Source organism: Gallus gallus, chromosome 1, assembly GCF_016699485.2.
Source record: "Gallus gallus isolate bGalGal1 chromosome 1, bGalGal1.mat.broiler.GRCg7b, whole genome shotgun sequence".
Lineage (NCBI taxonomy): Eukaryota > Metazoa > Chordata > Aves > Galliformes > Phasianidae > Gallus > Gallus gallus.
In genome coordinates this window covers 169,146,914-169,163,892 of record NC_052532.1, presented here as the reverse complement: position 1 = coordinate 169,163,892, position 16,979 = coordinate 169,146,914, and the positions used below count along the sequence as shown (strand labels likewise).

Below are 16,979 nucleotides of genomic sequence, written 5' to 3'. Positions count from 1 at the left end.
CTCTATCATATCTGAAAATTTGTGGCTGTCAGGGGAGGTCCCTAGTGATTGGAAAAAGGGGAAACGTAACTTCTACTTATAAGAAAGATAGAAAGGAATATCCAGGAAGCTGCAAGCTGATGAACCTCACATCTGTGCCTGGGAAGATCATGAAGCAAATCTTCCTGGAACCTATGTTAAGGCACATGTGAGATGTGGAGGTGACCCGAGACAGCCAGCACAGCTTTTTCACCAAGGGTGGATCATGCCTGATCAGACTCATTCAATGGAACGATGGCATCAGTGGACAAACGAAACGCAACTGATATTGTCTACCTGGACTTTGATATGATCTCACACTATGTCCTTGTCTCTAGGTTGGAGAGAGAGGGGTTTGAGTGGTGGATTATTTGATGGATAAGGAATTGGTTGGATGGTTGCAGCCAGAAAGTTGTGGTCAGTGGCTCTATGTACAAGTGAAAATCGGTGACAAGTGGTGTGTCCCCCCCATGGGTCTGTCTTGGGACTGGAGCTCTTCAACATCTTTATCAGTGACATAGACAGTGAGATGAACTGCGCCCCTCAGCAGGTTTGCTGATGACATGTACCTGAGTGGTGCAGTTGACACAGTACAAGGGAAGGATGCGATCCAAAGGAACCTGGACAAGCTTGAGAAGTGGGACCGTGTGAACCTAATGAGGTTCAACAAGGGCAAGTGCAACGTGTTGCACTTTGGTCAGGGAAATCCCAAATGTGTTTACAGACTGGCAGAAGAACTCATTGAGGACAGCTCAGCTGGACATGAGCCAGTGGTGTGTGCTCACAGCACGGAATCCGAGCAGTATCCTGGGGATGCATCAACGTCAGGGAGTGGGAGGTCATTGTCCCCCTCTACTCTGCCCTCATGAGGCCCCATCTGGTGTCCAGTTCTGGGGCTCTCAGTACAAGAAGGATATTGGAGCGTGTCCAGAGAAGGGCCACAAGGATGACCAGAGGGCTGGAGCACATCTTCAATGAAGAAAGGTTGAGGAAGTTAGGCTTGTCCAACCTGGAGAAGAGAAAGCTCTGGGGACACCTCACTGCAGCCTTCCAGTGTTTAAGGGAGCTTGCAAGCAGGAGTGGGACTGACTATTTACACAGTTCAACAGTGACAGGACAAAGGGGGATGACTTTAAGCTTTTTAAAAGCGGGGACATCTAGGTTAGATTTTAGGCAGAAATTCTTTGCTCAGAGGGTGGTGAGGCCCTGGCACAGCTGCCCAGAGAAGCTGTGGATGCCCCATTCATGGAGGCACTCAAGGCCTGGTTGGATGGGGCCCTGGGCAGCCTGAGCTGCTGGGTGGCAGCACTGCCTACAACAGGGATTTGGAAGTAGATGGTCTTTAGGGTCCCTTCCAACCCAAGCCATTTTGTGATTCCATGATCATAATTTCATTAAGACTTATGCAGAACGAGGAGTCAGGCTTTGGGATATTCCAATCTTAGTTTAATTGATATAGCATAGTAGGGTATAGTAAGGAAAGGATGTTTAAGAACTTGGTGAACTGGAAGCTTTTCTCTTGTGTATAACACATCCAGTTTGAAAATGGGACTAGGATTTTAATCTGATTTTAGGATGAGGTTTTGTTGCCTTGGTTAAATAAAGCCACTTCCTTTGCTTATATACAGGATCATAGAATCGTAGAGTGGCCTGGGTTGAAAAGGACCACAATGATCATCTGGTTTCAGCCCCCCCTGCTATGTGCAGGGTCGCCAACCAGGTCACCAGACCAGGCTGCCCAGAGCCACATCCAGCCTGGCCTTGAATGCCTCCAGGGATGGAACAAAAGCTATGCACTAGACAACAGTAGTCTTAAAAGCAATAATAAAATTTTAAAACACACAGAAGTACAGCGGGTTTTATCTAAAAAGAGAGAAGATTCCCTTATCTTATGTTCTAGTATGTTTCTGTAGTAATGTTTCATGATTTTTCTTGGTTAGATTTTTTTTTTTCCCAAAGTAGTCACTAATTCACTCCAATTTAAAATTCTTCTCAATTTTCTTTTATCCAGGGTTAGAGAAAATTGAAGCCTTGCAACAACATGAGAATGAAGACATTTATAAACTAGCGTTTGAAATCATAGATCAATATTTCTCTGGTGATGATGTAAGTATGCTAAAGATGGAAGAGTGTATGCGCTGTGCTGTTAGTGTTACGTTAGTAAGTACATTGTCCTTGGTGATCAGTTCCAGTTGTTGTGAGCATAGGCTGTCTGGGAGGTCAAGCTTCCTGCTCCCTTTTCAGTGCTCCTTCCCTGAATTGAAAGTCTTTGAAGTATTTCTCAATTCCAGGAATTTTCTTCAACAATACTAAGATGGCTGATCTCATTTTGCATAAATACATTGACACAGACCCAGTGTTCGTTGCACTGACGTGTACATGGACGTGTAATTACTTGTGATTAGAATCTGAACAGTTCTCTGGCTCCCCGTTTTTGCTTTCTCATACGTCAGTCTTAGGAGTTGGGGAGTGGATCCTTATTTCAGAGAGATTATTATATTTCAGCTCTGTAATTGCTTGGTGTGGAATTTGCATTGAAGAGAACGATTAAACCCAGAAAACCTTCTGCAGCTGTTGATGTAGGCCACCTGATATTTTCTTGCATCTCGATGAGATATTTTGACCAGTTCCCTATGCTTGTAATGATTCTGTGGGCAATGTCTAATAACCTCCGTAATGGTTCTGAGATGTCTGTAGTTAACTAAAGAGCATGATCTCAGTTGGTACAGGTGGAAAAATAACGCTGTTGAGGTTAGTGCTCCTTTTTGTGCATTTATTTCTTATATAAGCTAAGGTCATTTGAGTGTGTGCATAATTGGCTGCATTTACTGCCTTTTTGGGGGATCAAGACTGTACTTCAGATTATTGCTTATACTGGTAGCACCTTTTCTGGAGTTTCTGAAACTTATTAGAAATTGTAGAAATTCTATAATTGGATGATAGGGATTAAAAAACATAATGACATAAATTTTCAGGCAGTAACTGTAAGTAGCAAAATGAGCCCTCGTCACGTTAGTACCATTGCAAACCAATGCAAATCCTGCCACTTTGGGAGCTCTGTATCCTCATAAGACATTGCTGCTCACTAGATGCTCACCCCTTTGTTGTTAATCACATCTGCTCCTTTGGGGAGTCCTGTAAAGCGCACAGACAGTTGGCTTATAGTTTAGAATCAGCGCTCATAGCTTTGTATTGAGTTAAAGGTGTGTGAACGTAGGCAGCATTGCTTTCAGAAGGCAGAAGTGTTAATTTGTCAACTCACAAACATCTGCAAGCAATTATGAGACCAGATTTGGTCTTTGTAGTGGTGTGCCCTAGTCCTCCTCCTGAGAATTGCTGCTGTCCCCAAATGCCTAAGTCCCTCGTTCCAATTTAGGTGGTAAGTCACCCAAAATAAAGAGAAATGTCTTAAGGTGAGTCAGTCTGCTTTACTCCAGTGCCAGACTTCCAAAACCTATATAGACACCCCCCGCCCCTCCCTGAAGGGCTCTTACGTGCTTGCGCATGACACACAGTGTGAAACAAGGCATGTGGTTGCTACAACCAAATTAATGTTATCGCAGTAATACTTAAAATAGATAAATAGATGAACATCTGTGAATCTTTTCTACGAGTACCAAATTGTGCTGGGAACGGACGTTCAGCAGATTGTTGTTGTTGTTTTGTTTGATAGATCGATGAGGATCCCAGTCTCATTCCTGAAGCCACTCAAGGAGGTACTTACAATTTTGACCCGACAGCCAACCTTCAAACAAAAGAATTTAATTTTTAAGTTCAAAAAAGTGCAGCTTCTCTGTCCCACACCAGTATGAAGCACCACCAGATGGCTACCAAGTGAAGAAACAAAAGGCTCCAAGACACACATGCCTCTTCGTTTTGATGCTTCTAAAGCAAGCCATGTATCGGTCACTTTGCAGTTGCCAAACGTCACTATCACATGGACTGTAAATGCATATGCATGATCTCTTAAACTGTTTCAGAATTCTTTTTAACAGTCCCAACTACCTTTTTTTGCCTTTTTCCTGGTGCCACATGCTGACAACCGCAATCTGCAGTTCTGTTAAGAAAATTCCATAGTGGTGGCACATTGGCTTTCCACGGAAAAGTAGCTTCTTTGGAAAATGGTGCGCTGTGGATCAAGACACTTTGGTATGACGCGTACATTTTGGAAGACTCCAGGGGCCCAGTTGGCTCTGAGCCTCCATCATCGTCCTCCACAAACATATTTTCATATACTTTATGTGGAAGAATAGATTAAAAAACGCAAGCCAAATGATTTCATTGGTGAAACTGAAATAAAAGTAACTGAGACAAAAAACAAACAACAACACAACACTTGGCAATTGATTAAACACTTAAGTTTAAAGCAAACAAAAAAACTACTTCATCTATCGGTAATTGATGTGTGTTCATTAACTGCCTCAGAAACCAGGGTTGGAGAATGAACTGTAGATTTGGACTGGTAAAGCTTTTGCCATTATACCTAATTTTTGAGAACAGCGAGCCCTATTTGACCACTCACTTCAGCCTGTGTGTTCCTGCTGTTTTGAAGTAATCAAATGCTGTGCATGGTATTTTACCTGAGCTACAACCTGTTACGGACTTGAACTTCTGGTTAAGCTGAAAGCAAGAATCCCAGACTGTAGAAAAAAAAAAAGAAAAAATTCTGTCCAAAAAAAAATGTATTAGTTAAAAAGAGTCTTGCTTTCAACTTTCAGCAGTCAATATATTTTGTTTTAAATTGATAATTGGATATGGTTGATTCATATTGGGTTTAAACTGTGGAGCTTTCATGTTTACTGTAATTTAGTCTTAATCTATTTTTTACTTAGTAACCAGTGCTTTTGATGATGTGGTTGGCAACAAACCAGCAACTACTTAGAAGCGTCATAAAAGCTTCATTCTTGGAGTATTGGAAGAGTTACTCAGAAACCAGTCTCAAATCTTAGTCACGTGATGAAACGAGATGCAAACTGGTTGACGTGTGAGGCTGTATGGAAGCTGCCGCCATTCAGCAACAACCTGATGTGCAGCGCACATTAAATAACTCTGCGTAAGGTATGTGAGTGAGGTCACTGCTTTAGGAAAATCGCCCGACCCAGTCGTCTTCAAAGGGATCCTGGTATGGCTGGGGTGAAGATGGATAATTCCGTAAGCTATCACACAAACTGGTTTTGTTGCTGTTGTTTACTGGGTGTAATTTCCCAATGCATTGATGTGAAGGGATAGAAAAATCTAAACTAATTTAGTTATTGGATGTGGGTTGTATTTACTGTGATGAAGATAAGGACAGATGCCATCAGAGCTTTGTGGATCAGCTGTTTTTCCACTGATGAACAACGCATAGCAGGTGTGCATTCATTAAATATATATCTGCCAAGGTGGAGCCACTTTAAAGAGCGAGTTGTCTTGTATCCCAGCTGGATACAAGCGTATGTTTAAACTGCAAGATTTTTACTTGCTAGATAATCTGTTTTAATATAGTGGTTTGGCCTCTGATTATTTATAGGTTTTATAAATTTTAGAATCAATTTCTCTTTAAGGTGGCTCAGATTTTTCAACTCTCGTGCACATAAAATTGAGTTGAAGTTCATTGTGCCTTTTTTCTTTTCCCAGAAGTTGAGTTGAAGCTTCATATGGTAACTGCATCCTATTCACACACTATAGTCTAAAACCTTGAAAATGTGTGGTGTTCGCTAAGAAACTAAACAATAAAAAGTCAAAGTTAGGTAAGGTCACAAAGGTTTGGTGGAATTAGAGTTCCGGCAGGTGTCATTGTGAACAAATCTTTCCCCTTCTAACTCCATTTAGTTTCCTCCTCTGCCGTATAGACTGACGGTTACCCTGCTCAGCCTGCGCTCACTATTATCCTCCCAATTACCTACAAATTGATATTAAAATAATGGTTTTCCACGACTGTGAAGATCTGATCTTTTTCTTGCACTCGGTGCATTACGTTAAAAGTGAACATCGGCGAACTGAGTCCAGGCAAGCCAAGGCGTGTGCTCAGTTCTTTCTGTTGTGACCTTATCAGCTTTTGATTGGGATTGCACCATCGCATAGTTAATAAAGGAAACAAAGTATATTGCTGCACTTTTACGTTTTCAGAACAGTGTTTAAAATTGCATTGTTTTTATTATTTTTTTAAACTATCAGTTAAAATAGACTAAAACGTTCTTTCAAAGAGGCATCTAAATGTGTTCCTAATTTTGTATATGGGCTTAGGTTTTGTAACCAATAAAAAGCTGCTATCAAATACTATAAAAAAAAAAAATTCAAGAAGTTATTTTGAAAGTTATGGAACTGCTTAGTCTCTGCAGATCAACCTGTAGGGGTTTTTGTCTTTGACTAGGTCTTAGTTAGCAGAACTCCACCTCAACGTCTGACGTATGTTACAGGAATGAATAAAGTAAGCTAACGCAGTGGTCTCTGGAACTTGGGTACTGTTCTGCTACGGAGTTTTATACTTTTCTCTAAGGTGTTTCCATAAACGTGTGCAGGAGGCGATGCTAAGTGGGCTGCGGCTCATCTGTGGAACTGGGAGTCGGTGGTTTCTGCTGATGGTGTGGTGTTCTGTAGCGTCGAGGAGCTCACCATCCTGCTCCAACTCCAGAGATGTGTTTCCCAGGTTCCCAGTGCCATTTGGGATCTGTTGCTCTGCAGTGATTTGCCACTCGGGATGGCTGGCTCCACTCCTGCAGTGTGCCTTGGGAAGCCCTGGGCAGGGATCTGCGGCCAAGCTGGGTGGCAGCAGCCCTCACCTCAAGGTACGAGTTCCCCTCTTGGGGTTCCCAAGTGGATTGGAGGTGGGCTTTGCATCATCCTGGGGCATCGTGGCCATCTGTTAGCTTCCAGTGGGCCCTACCTGGCTGACTTGGGAGACACTACGTTGGAGAAACAAATGTGTTACTCTAGGAAACGTCTTAGAAGGAACAAAAACTAGAAGATACGTTGCTCCTCCTCATGCTTCCATTTTATTTGCTTGATCTGCCCAACAGAGAAATAAGCATGAGGATCCACTGCTGGTGTATTTAAAACAAGAAAGAAAATCTCTGAGCGTGGCCTATTTGATTACTCTGATCTGATCTATGATGCCCTTTGGGTTTTGAGTGTGTTTCAAATGGGTCTTTTCTACCAAAGCAACCTGGTTGCCTTCTGTTAGTTCTGCTTTGTTGCATAAGAAATTGCTCCCTTTTGTGGCAAAATCACACTTCTATTCAAGCAGATGTAGGACAACAAATCATGGCAAGCCATTAGAAAGCACCTCTCAAGAAGAGAAGGGGGGAAAAAAAAGCAGTGGAGAGCTGTGGGCTGCAGGAGGCAGTGCTTTGTCACCATGGCCACCACCTGTCCCTATGACCCAGGGACACAGGTGCGGAAGGTGAACTGGCTGTTTGCTGAATGGAATCCGGTGGCAAACTGTGGTTAGTTCTGTGCGTTCTTGTCATGTGCTGAGATGAAGGATAATGGAGCTCACGTCTGCACCTTAACTATTTGTGTGCTGATCACCCTTTGTGATCTGTATTTCTTGGTTGTTTAATCCTACCTCATGGAGCCAGGTGGTCCCCCATAGAAATTATGTGAATATGAAGGAGAAGTGAGGGTGAGATGGAGATGTTTTGTGAGCAGTCAAGTTTGGTTTTCAATGTTGGTGCAGGAGGATGCATTTCTTACCCCTTGATTGCATCCATCACTGTGCTCTGTTCCTCAGCCTCTCAGACAGCTCTGCAGGATTCATTGTGGTGATCAGCACAGCTCCTGGAGGAAATCTTCCAGCTTTCCAAAACTGACTGCTGGAAAGCATCACTCCCCTCAGCTGGGTGAGGAAATTGGAATAAACTTCCACAGGAATCGTAGCTTCTCCTGAACCTCACTGCCTTTTTAAACGTGGAGCAGAGGGGCGAGGTTGGATGTGGTTCTGGGCAAGCTGCCCTAGCGAGAGGTGTGCCTGCCCATGGCAGGGCTTTGGAACTGGGTGTATTTTAAGATCCCTTAAGCCCAAAGGCAGCTGCAGAGCTGAAAGGAATGGGTTTGGTCTCTATTTCCACCAGGAACAGTGTCAGCAAGGAAATCTAGATGGGATGTAAGAACATCTGCAGGTAGGGAGAGAGACACTAGAGAAATATACAGCTTAGCTTCCATGCTAAGGACAAGGTCATGAAGGCTGCTGGGGGCACCAGGTGGAGCTTCCATCAGATCTAGGCACATCCCTGCCTTCTTGGCATCTCCCCTTGCTCAGTGGGTACCAGAGGCTGCATTTTCCTGGCGTGATGGGAGATGCGACCACTGTCAGCTGCTGCAGTAACATCCCTCCCTTCTGCCTGCAGTGGGTCCAGCAGCCACAGCACCCACATGCTACCCGCCTGCTTCTGGTGTCCTTTAATCCCTCCACACGCACTCCTGCAGTGTGAAAACCTCAGCATCTTCCAAGATTTGGGTTTGGGGTTTTTTTTTTGCTTGCTGCCAGGTGGGTCCCTTGGCTTGCCAGCCCCTGGGCACCCTGCTCTGGGTGTCCCAGCTGCAGCAGAGGGCTCTGCCAGCCCCAGTCTCAGCAGGCAGCTTATGGAGAGCAGCGACTGCAGTGGTACATCAGCAAAGCTAGTCCTGCTCTGCTCTGGGATGGTGTCTGTCTTCCCGAGGAAATCTCCAGCTCAGTCCTTCCAAAGGCTGGTCCCTCTGTTAATAAATCTGGCCTGGAGGCTGCATGGGTTTGTCCTCCCGTTGGAGAAACCGATGGCTTTGAGACCCCATCACAATGATGGTTTGGTTACAAAAAGTGAATTGAAGAATAATTCATCGACTCCGTGAACTTCAGGGAAATCATTTCTCGTAACACTTTGCAGACAAGAAGTTGACTGTGATTTAAATGCCGTAATCAAGTATCAGAAAGGTGAGGAAAGGAGATGAATTAACCCTCGTAAATGCCAAGGTGTATTTAATTGTAACTTGTCATCTGCTGTGACCTTAATTGCATGGCTGGTGTTTAATACCATGTAGCAATGGTGTTTTAAGCAGTGGTGGTACGTGAAGTTTAGCTCCCCTGTTTCTGTGAGCTACATGCAGTGAAGCTTTCTAGGTGGTATTACTTAGGAGGAGGAAATGATTATACACCTTCTAGGTGTATTAAAGTGATAATGGTGACATTTCTCTGCGTTTTCTAACAGTTTCTTTTGCAAACTCCTATGACAGAGAGCCTGGATGGGGCTCTGAGCACCTGCTGGAGCTGTAGGTGTCCCTGTTCATTGCAGGGAACTTGGACCAGATGGTCTTTAAAGATTCCTTCCAGCTCAAATGATTCTGTGATTCTATAATGTTTGGGGGAATAAAAGAAGTTATTCTTAGCATTTCTCATTCTCATTGGCCTCCCTGCCCCGAGGTGTTCCTGTGTCTCTGCATTACGGCTCCTCTTTGAACCATCCCTGGGCAGTGGTTCCAGTGCTCCCCTTTACCTCACAAAGGCCCCGGTCCTACCTGATCTTGGGATGCTCACCAAAGCCAGGGGGACGCAGGGCTGGGACCCATCAGAGAAGGCCCTGCCTCTTACTAGTTGTTGTCGGCCCTATGGAAAGGTTCCTGGGTCCATCAGCTGTACAACCAACGCTGTACAACCTCCTGTATGCGTACAGAGATTCTCCTCTTCTTTTTGGTGTCCCCAGGAGAGGTGGCCATCCTTGGACGTACTCAGAATGGCTGCACAGTGCCTTCAGCAACCCACTCTAACCTCAGAGCTGGCCCTGCCTTAAGCTATGCTTTGAAGGATGTCCTCCCAAACCCTGCTGTCCCATGACTTGGCTGCTTCTGCCCATGGCCCCCCAGATTCAAGTCAAAGCAAAGCAGACCATGTTACCAGCTGAACACTGACAACAAGGCCAGGGAAACAGGGCTGATGGAGCTGCAGGGAGCTGCTGGGATGGCAGCTGTAGGAAGTCAGCATCCAGGAAAGCTGTTGGGAAGGGCTGTCCTTCAGAATCTCCACAACAAAAAGTGACAGCCCTGACAGGTTTCTCCAACCCTGCACGCTGCTCTCTTTGCACCAGGGAGTTTTGACATGAAGTATTTAAGTGCTGTTGTGCAAGGATTTTATTAGGACAGAGAAGGCTGGATAGATTTACCTGTTCTAACGTGCTCTGCAGCACAGGAGGAATGAACAAAGAAGAGAACCCTGTGTTGTTGTTTCAAATGTTACGAGCCAGCATCGTTCTGGCAGTCTCTACACAACAGGAGCCAGCTGGAAGAGCAGCAGCAGGACAGCATTTCAGTCTGTGCTGCGTTTAATACACTGCTGATCCCACAGTGTACGATGCCCTATCTTGTACCACGCAAGATGTCAGGCCACAGCACTGGCAAACTGGGTAAGAAACGTTCTGGGGCACAGCAATGTAACACAGAGTGCTTTGCGCTGCACTCATCGGTCTGCTGCTCAAGGACACGATGTGTCCTTTCCACGTGCTGCCCTTGAGCTGCACACACAGCCTAGGTTTGCTCATCTTGTATGAGTGCACGTGCTTGAGCACTATTTTATCAGAAATAAATAATTCTCATGTCGTAATGCAGCTAAGAATTATGACCTTTTTCACTTGGAAGGATTGTTTTATTGAGAACTTCCTATATGCGTTCTCATCAGATTCTGTTTGTTCGTGACCACTTAAACTCTGCATTCCAGCTGCTGCCTCCTATGAAACTGCCCTGGGCAGGCTGTTCCATGCCCACCGCCCTCTGGTGCAGATCCTGTCCCTAACCCCCAGCTGCCCCTCTCCTACCATCTCTGTAGCCCTCCTTTGGATTCTTTCTCATAGTTTTATGTCCTTTTTGTACAGCGGTGCCCGGGACGTGGTGAGGATGGGGAGCCCTTTGGCTCTCAGTCTGCCCATACAGTGGTTTCACCTCATTTTAAGATATCCCAGAGATGAGGCTTCACGTTGACCACCCCAAGGCTACTCATGTCTTGCCATGAAGGCACATCCAAACACTCAGAAGTCCAAATTTAATTTCCTTCTATTTAAATATAATCCAAGGGAAAACAGGTGCCATTTTCCTGAAAACAGCATTCACTAAAAATAACGGAAGGAAAAGAATGAACCAAGACAAGAATCACAGAATGTCTTTGGTTGGAAAGGTCTTTAAAATCATCTAGTTCCAACCCTCAGGGAACAAGGAATTAATACACTCACATCGTCCATTGGCATTAATCCTGATTGACTTCCATGGCTTGAAGATCATATTGATAGGTGACATCTTACAGCCGAACAGCTGCTGCAAGTCCTGCTCCACCAGGATAGCAGTGTGGAGCTGAGAGGAAAGCAAAACCCCTCTGTCCCTCGTAGGCACCTCCGGCAAAGCAGAATCCTGTGGTTCAGCTGAGGGGCTGCTCTGGGATCAGGGATCCCTGCCTCAGGCCCCGGAGCAACTCCCCCAGAACCCTCAGGATATCCTGTAAGCCCTGCCCAGTGTGGGCGCTGCAGCCCCGCAGCACCCATGGGTGCCCTGCCAGCCGTCCCCTGCACAGTTGCTGCCCCAGCTCGGCAGGAGCCATGGCCCCTGGCAGCTCCTGCTTGTTGGCCAGGAGGAGGACGGGGACCTCAGCCAGCCCAGGGTGGCCCAGGGTCTCCTCCAGCACCGCCAATGCTTCAGGCAGCCGAGCCGTGTCTGCGCTGTCTAGCACGAAGACCAGGATGTTGGTGTCCTCCAGGTAGTGGTGCCAGCTGGCCCGGAGGCTGGGCTGTCCCCCAACATCCCAGAGGTTGAAGGACATGCCACAGGGCGTCCGCATGGCCTCCACGTTGAAGCCCACCGTTGGGCACGTCTCCATAGCCTGGCTGCCCTTCAGCTGGTAGAGGATGGTGGATTTCCCAGCGAGGTCGAGGCCCAGCATGACCACACGCGCGTCTCTTTTGCGCCAGCCTTTGGAGAACAGCTTCCCCATTGAGACACCGCTGCAGCCAGTGCAAGAAAATATAGCTAAAATAAAACGTATCTCTTGGATAATACCAGTTAATAGCAGAGCACTCTGTCCTACCTCCCTTAGGTTTGCTGAAGGAGGAATCAGGCAGCCGGCCTTGGCTTCTCTGTGCAGCTAGAGGCAGAGCTGTTATTTCAGAGGCATGGAGCGGAGCCAGGGAGCACAGCCCAGCACTATGGCTTCTGCACTCCCGCCCTGCTGCCTCCTGCCTCCATCCCACCCGCAGCTCTCCGCGAGCTCCGCCAGCATCCCGCAGGAAGAGCCGGGCAGGCGGCACAGCACGCTTCCTCCCAGCAGGGACAGGAATACACCAGCTTTTGTTCATTGGCTTCTCGAGGGGAAATCCACCCCCAGCCGGACAGGAGGAAACCAGGCTGCTCTGGGAATGTGCTGAATCACAGCTCAGGGGTGTGGATTTCAACATGAGCCACGAGACAACCGACAGTTTGCAGTCTTACGACCACACAACACAAATCTCAGTGCAGCACTGGTTTTCACGACCTGTTGCATGGTGGTGATGGATTTAAAGAGATGCACGCAGAGGAGCAGCACGAAAATCTATAAAACTTATTGCATCAAGATGCTCACTACATTTTGACTTTCGTGAGTAAGGCAGTCAGCCCTCTGTCACTGGGGGTGGGGAAGGAAATCCCTGTTAAACATAGAAAAAAGTTCACCAAGTTGGCACCGCTCAAACTTACACACCAGAGGCAGAAACAGGCTGCTGAAACAGCAGAGCTTCTTGTGCAAGAGCAGCGGGTGGCAGCCAGCAGAGCCTGGCAAAGTGGATGGTACCCCCATCCGGTGGCTGGTGGGTTTCTTGCCCTACGGCTGCTCGAAGGCACTCTGTGCTGAAGCAGCCATAAATCTGCAGGACAGAGCGCTGCTCCCCAGCTGCCCTCCGCTGGGCACAAGGAAGGAAATGTGATTTATGTGCTTTTCCCCATGCATCAGCAGAAGATGTAATTTCCTGGGCGCTGCTGTGTCTGACAGCTCCGTGTCACATGTCACCACTGCTGGGACAAGCCCAGCGCTGCAGCACGGGGTGGTGACCGCCTGGTGCTACACACAACTTTGGCAGGTGTTCCTATGAAAAAAGGCTGAAGCACGTCCCATACAGCTGGGGCTGGGTGGTACTGGGACCCCCAGAATATAGAAATAGAAAAAGAGAACTATGATAAGGAGTGCAGCGATCCTAATCCTGCAGCCCAAGGGCTGTCCAGTGGCCCGAGTCCTCTTCCTTAAAGGAGTTAAATTGGTGCCTGGCTCCTTAACCTATTTGTTCTCCAATCTGAGGAAACCTTCCTCCCACGTTGTCTTGGGCCGTAAGATCAGCACAGTGGGTATTCTGTGATGTGCCAGTGTGTGCTGTGAATTACCCCTTGAATCTGTCATGTTTGTCTGCCTTTGCTGCTGCTCTCCTTCTCTGAGGCTGGACGAGTGGTACAGATGATCTGTTTCATTCTCATACCCCCGGTAATGAACGCAAGTCTATTTATTTTCTTTCTCCCTGCCACTTGTTCCAATCATGGAGGTGCAGAAGATGCCTGCAGAGTCTGATCCACCCACAGCTGTGCTATAAAGGCATAATATTCCACTAAATAATACATGCACGCAATTGCAGTTCTATGTAAGAAAGAAAAGAAAGTAAAAGCAGATGAGAGGAGCGCTGAGTGAATCTATTGCTGGAGCAGGAAGGCTGTACACTAAATAATTCAGAAACTGTGTTCAGAGGTGAGGGCAACCCTTACTCCAGCTACATCTTTTGTGGGCAGGACAAATGCTCTTGCCTTGTTTTGCACACATCTGAATTCACTGGAGCAAAGCCAGTAGTGGTAGCTAATTCTGCTTATAATTAATAGAATCTTAGAATCATTAAGGTTGGAAAAGACCACTAAGATCATCCAGTCCTACTGTCAGCCCACCCCTGCCATGCCCACTAACCACGTCCCTCAGCGTTACATCCACACAGTTCTTGACCACCTCCAGGGACGGTGACTCCACAAGTTAAACTATAGCTCCGACTGCCTTGAAAAGCCTGAATCCCAATTCTTTGATTATTTTTAGTGTGTCTAGGTGAAAAGAGGGGAAAAAAAAAAAAAGAGCAAAAAATGTCATCTGAGCCAAAAAAGGCTTTTGCTCGATCCTTTCACGTACCTTAGTATTTGCTCCTCCATCTGTTCAGCATCAAAGTTTTGAAGGTAAGATAGTTTTTTCTTACACCGTTCCTTCAGTTTCTGTTAAAAGGAAGCCCTACGGAGGGTATCCAATGATGCATAACCACGCCGCCAACCTATTTGTACTATATATAGGTAGCTTCTTATCTGAAACTGTTAATTCTATGGGAAGTAAAAATCACAGCTTGGAGGTACCTTGGTGAGGCTCTTCTCTGTAGATCAATCAGGATGAAACTCTGCTTTGAAATACATAAATCCGGGTTTCTTTTATACCTTTGTGTCTGATACGACGGATGAAAGCGAAGAAAACCTATGAACGTTGATTTTAACTGCACTTTCCCGCGCTCACCACAGAGAGTCACTGTTGCCACACTTTTCTCAGCGGAGAGGCCGTCTCCAGAGGCATCAAACGGCTGTGGCCGAACCACCGGAGCTCCCTCCTTTGGCGAGGGGAGGGCTTCCTTTGGCAGCCTTCTGTGAATGGATCACTTTGAAACAGGTTTTCCTGAGCAGCTCTCTATGTGTTTTGTGAACCTATTTATAGAACGACTTGGATTCGAAGGGACCTCCAAGAACATCTGGTTCCAACCCCACTTCACGTCCGTAGGAAGCTGACAGCGAGGACTGCAGAGCAACTTGAAACAAGATGCCAGTTATAGATGATATTCAGCTCCAGATAATTTCATCTGGCATCATATGCTAGGGCTCTGCAGCTAATTAACTGATGGAAAAGGCAATGCTGAGCAAAGAGGAGAGCAACACTGAGGAATATTCTTCTAGCATCCTTTAACAGCTCATTGAGAGTTGCCATCATGGCTCTGTGCTGTAGTTGCTTACAGAGCTGCAGATACAGACAGATCTTTTTATCTTAGACAGACAAAAGGCAATGCAGTCTATCTATTCTTCTAATGTGCTCCTAGGAATGAATCTGATGATTCAGGTTACACTGGGGCTGGTGGAGCAACTCAGTGCTGTGCTATTGTTCCTTTTGAATTTCAGATGCTCCGAGTTTAATCACTGGAGAAAAGCATTTCATCTGCTTTGGTTATCAAAAGAGATGCAAGTCGAGACAATCAGTGCAAGAGAGATAGCAACGTATGAGCTAACTCATCCAAGCCAGCAATGAGTTACAGACACTGGCAGTACGCTGTGATACACAGTAATTGTTTCCATTCTTAAAACAAACAAAGAAGTCTCTGAATATCATTGTTTGGCCTGGTTGACCTGTTCAGTGCTTTCCTAAACTTTCCAGTCTGTCATAACTTTTCCAACACGGATATAAGGTTTCATATCCCCTTTCCTTCTGGAAAAAACACAATGAGAGAAGAGTGGTTTTGTTATTGTTGGCTTTCACGAGAAGGCAAATGGGGGAACAGAAAAAAAGAACAGAAACTAAGTAGCATTCACTAGATTATAAAGTGAATTCTGCTCCAAATAGAGCACTTCTATCTGTTTCAGCCCGCTGTAAAGCTCAGGCCCAGTATAAACCAACTGCAATTACCCTGAGGTGTTTAAGGACCTGCTGCACGTGTTCATAATTAGTGATAACACCAAGAAACCTAAACCCACGTGAATAAAAAGCTCCACTGGATGCTGTGTACCAGTACTTGTCTCAAGAAATGGGTATCTCCATACGATAAGCAGATCTTTCCTACAGTTCTAAATAGGATCAAAGTTCTGCTTACGTAGCCTCATCTTCTCACCATCTCCTAGCAATGCCAGGAAATACAGCTATCCTCAACAGATTATTTGTTTGTGGGGACACAAAGATGAGCAGAAAACAGACGTGTAGACACTGCTGTTTCTGTAGCAAAAGGAAGACCATCAATGTATGTTTGGGTATTCTGTTATAATCCCCGTTCTGGCTCTCTTAGAGCTTCCCAGTGAGGCTCTGACTACACTTTTCCACATATCTTATTTATGCTTTGACTTTGCAGCTTGATGCTGCACAAGCTACCCAGCAGTGCCTTCCCAAGGCCACTCAGCAGCACAGCACACAGGAACTTGGCAGGGAATGTCCTTCTACCCCAGGCCTCCTGCTGTGCCTTCTCTGCCTCATATTCCAGGGCAGAATTTCTTCAGCATCACAGCAACCCTTCTGGATTTGACTCTTTGGGCGCCAAAATTATGATCACTCTTTAAAGCATTCTTTCTTCTAAGCTGGCCATCCCCAAACACAGGCTGATGCTTCTTGCAGGCTCTGCCCTGCTGCTCTACGGCTCCCATCAGTCAGCTCCATGAGAGAGCAGTGACGCACTGGAACAGGTTGCCCAAGGAGGCTGTGGATGCCCCATCCCTGGAGGCATTCAAGGCCAGGCTGGATGTGGCTCTGGGCAGCCTGGTCTGCTGGTTAGCGACCCTGCACATAGCAGGGGGTTGAAACCCAATGATCACTGTGGTCCTTTTCAACCCAGGCCATTCTATGATTCTATGACTCTGCTTGATGTTGCAAGCCCCCGCTGCCCCGTGACCCTGAGCACGGCCAGGAAAATAAGGAAGCTTGAAGCAGCAGCAACCATTTCCTGGTTACAGCCTCACGAAACAACAGCACGCTCTCTTGGGAGAGAATCTCTGCGCTCTTCCCTTTCCTGGATCTTCCCCCGCAGTTGTGTCCCGTCCTTGAGCTGCAGCTATAAACGCACAGCTGTAAAGGCAGAAAATACCAGTGCCGAGTTAAAGCGGAGCGCGAACACCGACTAAAAGTCTTTGAACGCTCCAAGCCCACCCCAACTGCTCACCGCCCCTCACAGCGCCAGGAAAGAAAAACAGATGGCGGTCACGTGACCCGCCCCTGGAAGCAAAGCGCCAATAGGCTATGAGGAAGA

At 46.4% G+C, this 16,979-nt stretch overlaps 2 protein-coding genes across 8 annotated transcripts in view; one reads left to right on the top strand and one right to left on the bottom strand.

Annotated features, from left to right (window-relative positions):
• KPNA3 (karyopherin subunit alpha 3) overlaps positions 1–6,453 on the top strand; it is a 53,205-nt gene extending 46,752 nt beyond the window's left edge. For all 5 annotated transcript variants that reach the window (NM_001193575.2, XM_046941707.1, XM_046941710.1 and 2 more), the window contains 2 exons: positions 2,030–2,124; positions 3,692–6,453. In NM_001193575.2, the coding sequence (NP_001180504.1) occupies positions 2,030–2,124; positions 3,692–3,790 (194 nt within the window). In that variant the 3' untranslated portion in view covers positions 3,791–6,453. The remainder of the gene's footprint in view (positions 1–2,029; positions 2,125–3,691) is intronic.
• Positions 6,454–11,121: 4,668 nt separating this feature from the next.
• On the bottom strand, positions 11,122–16,946 carry ARL11 (ADP ribosylation factor like GTPase 11). Of its 3 annotated transcripts, XM_046914672.1 has the most exons (3): positions 16,893–16,946; positions 14,135–16,798; positions 11,122–11,951 (listed from the first exon to the last, which is right to left on the bottom strand). In XM_046914672.1, the coding sequence occupies exons 2-3, from the start codon at positions 14,152–14,154 to the stop codon at positions 11,372–11,374; spliced, it is 600 nt and encodes a 199-aa protein (XP_046770628.1). In that variant the 5' UTR covers positions 14,155–16,798; positions 16,893–16,946; the 3' UTR covers positions 11,122–11,371. The 3 variants fall into 3 exon arrangements, with proteins under 3 accessions (XP_046770628.1, XP_025002584.1, XP_004938777.1); XM_025146816.3 differs by having other exon boundaries at positions 14,135–16,908; XM_004938720.5 differs by lacking the exons at positions 14,135–16,798; positions 16,893–16,946 and adding an exon at positions 12,035–12,269.
• Positions 16,947–16,979: the final 33 nt, after the last annotated feature.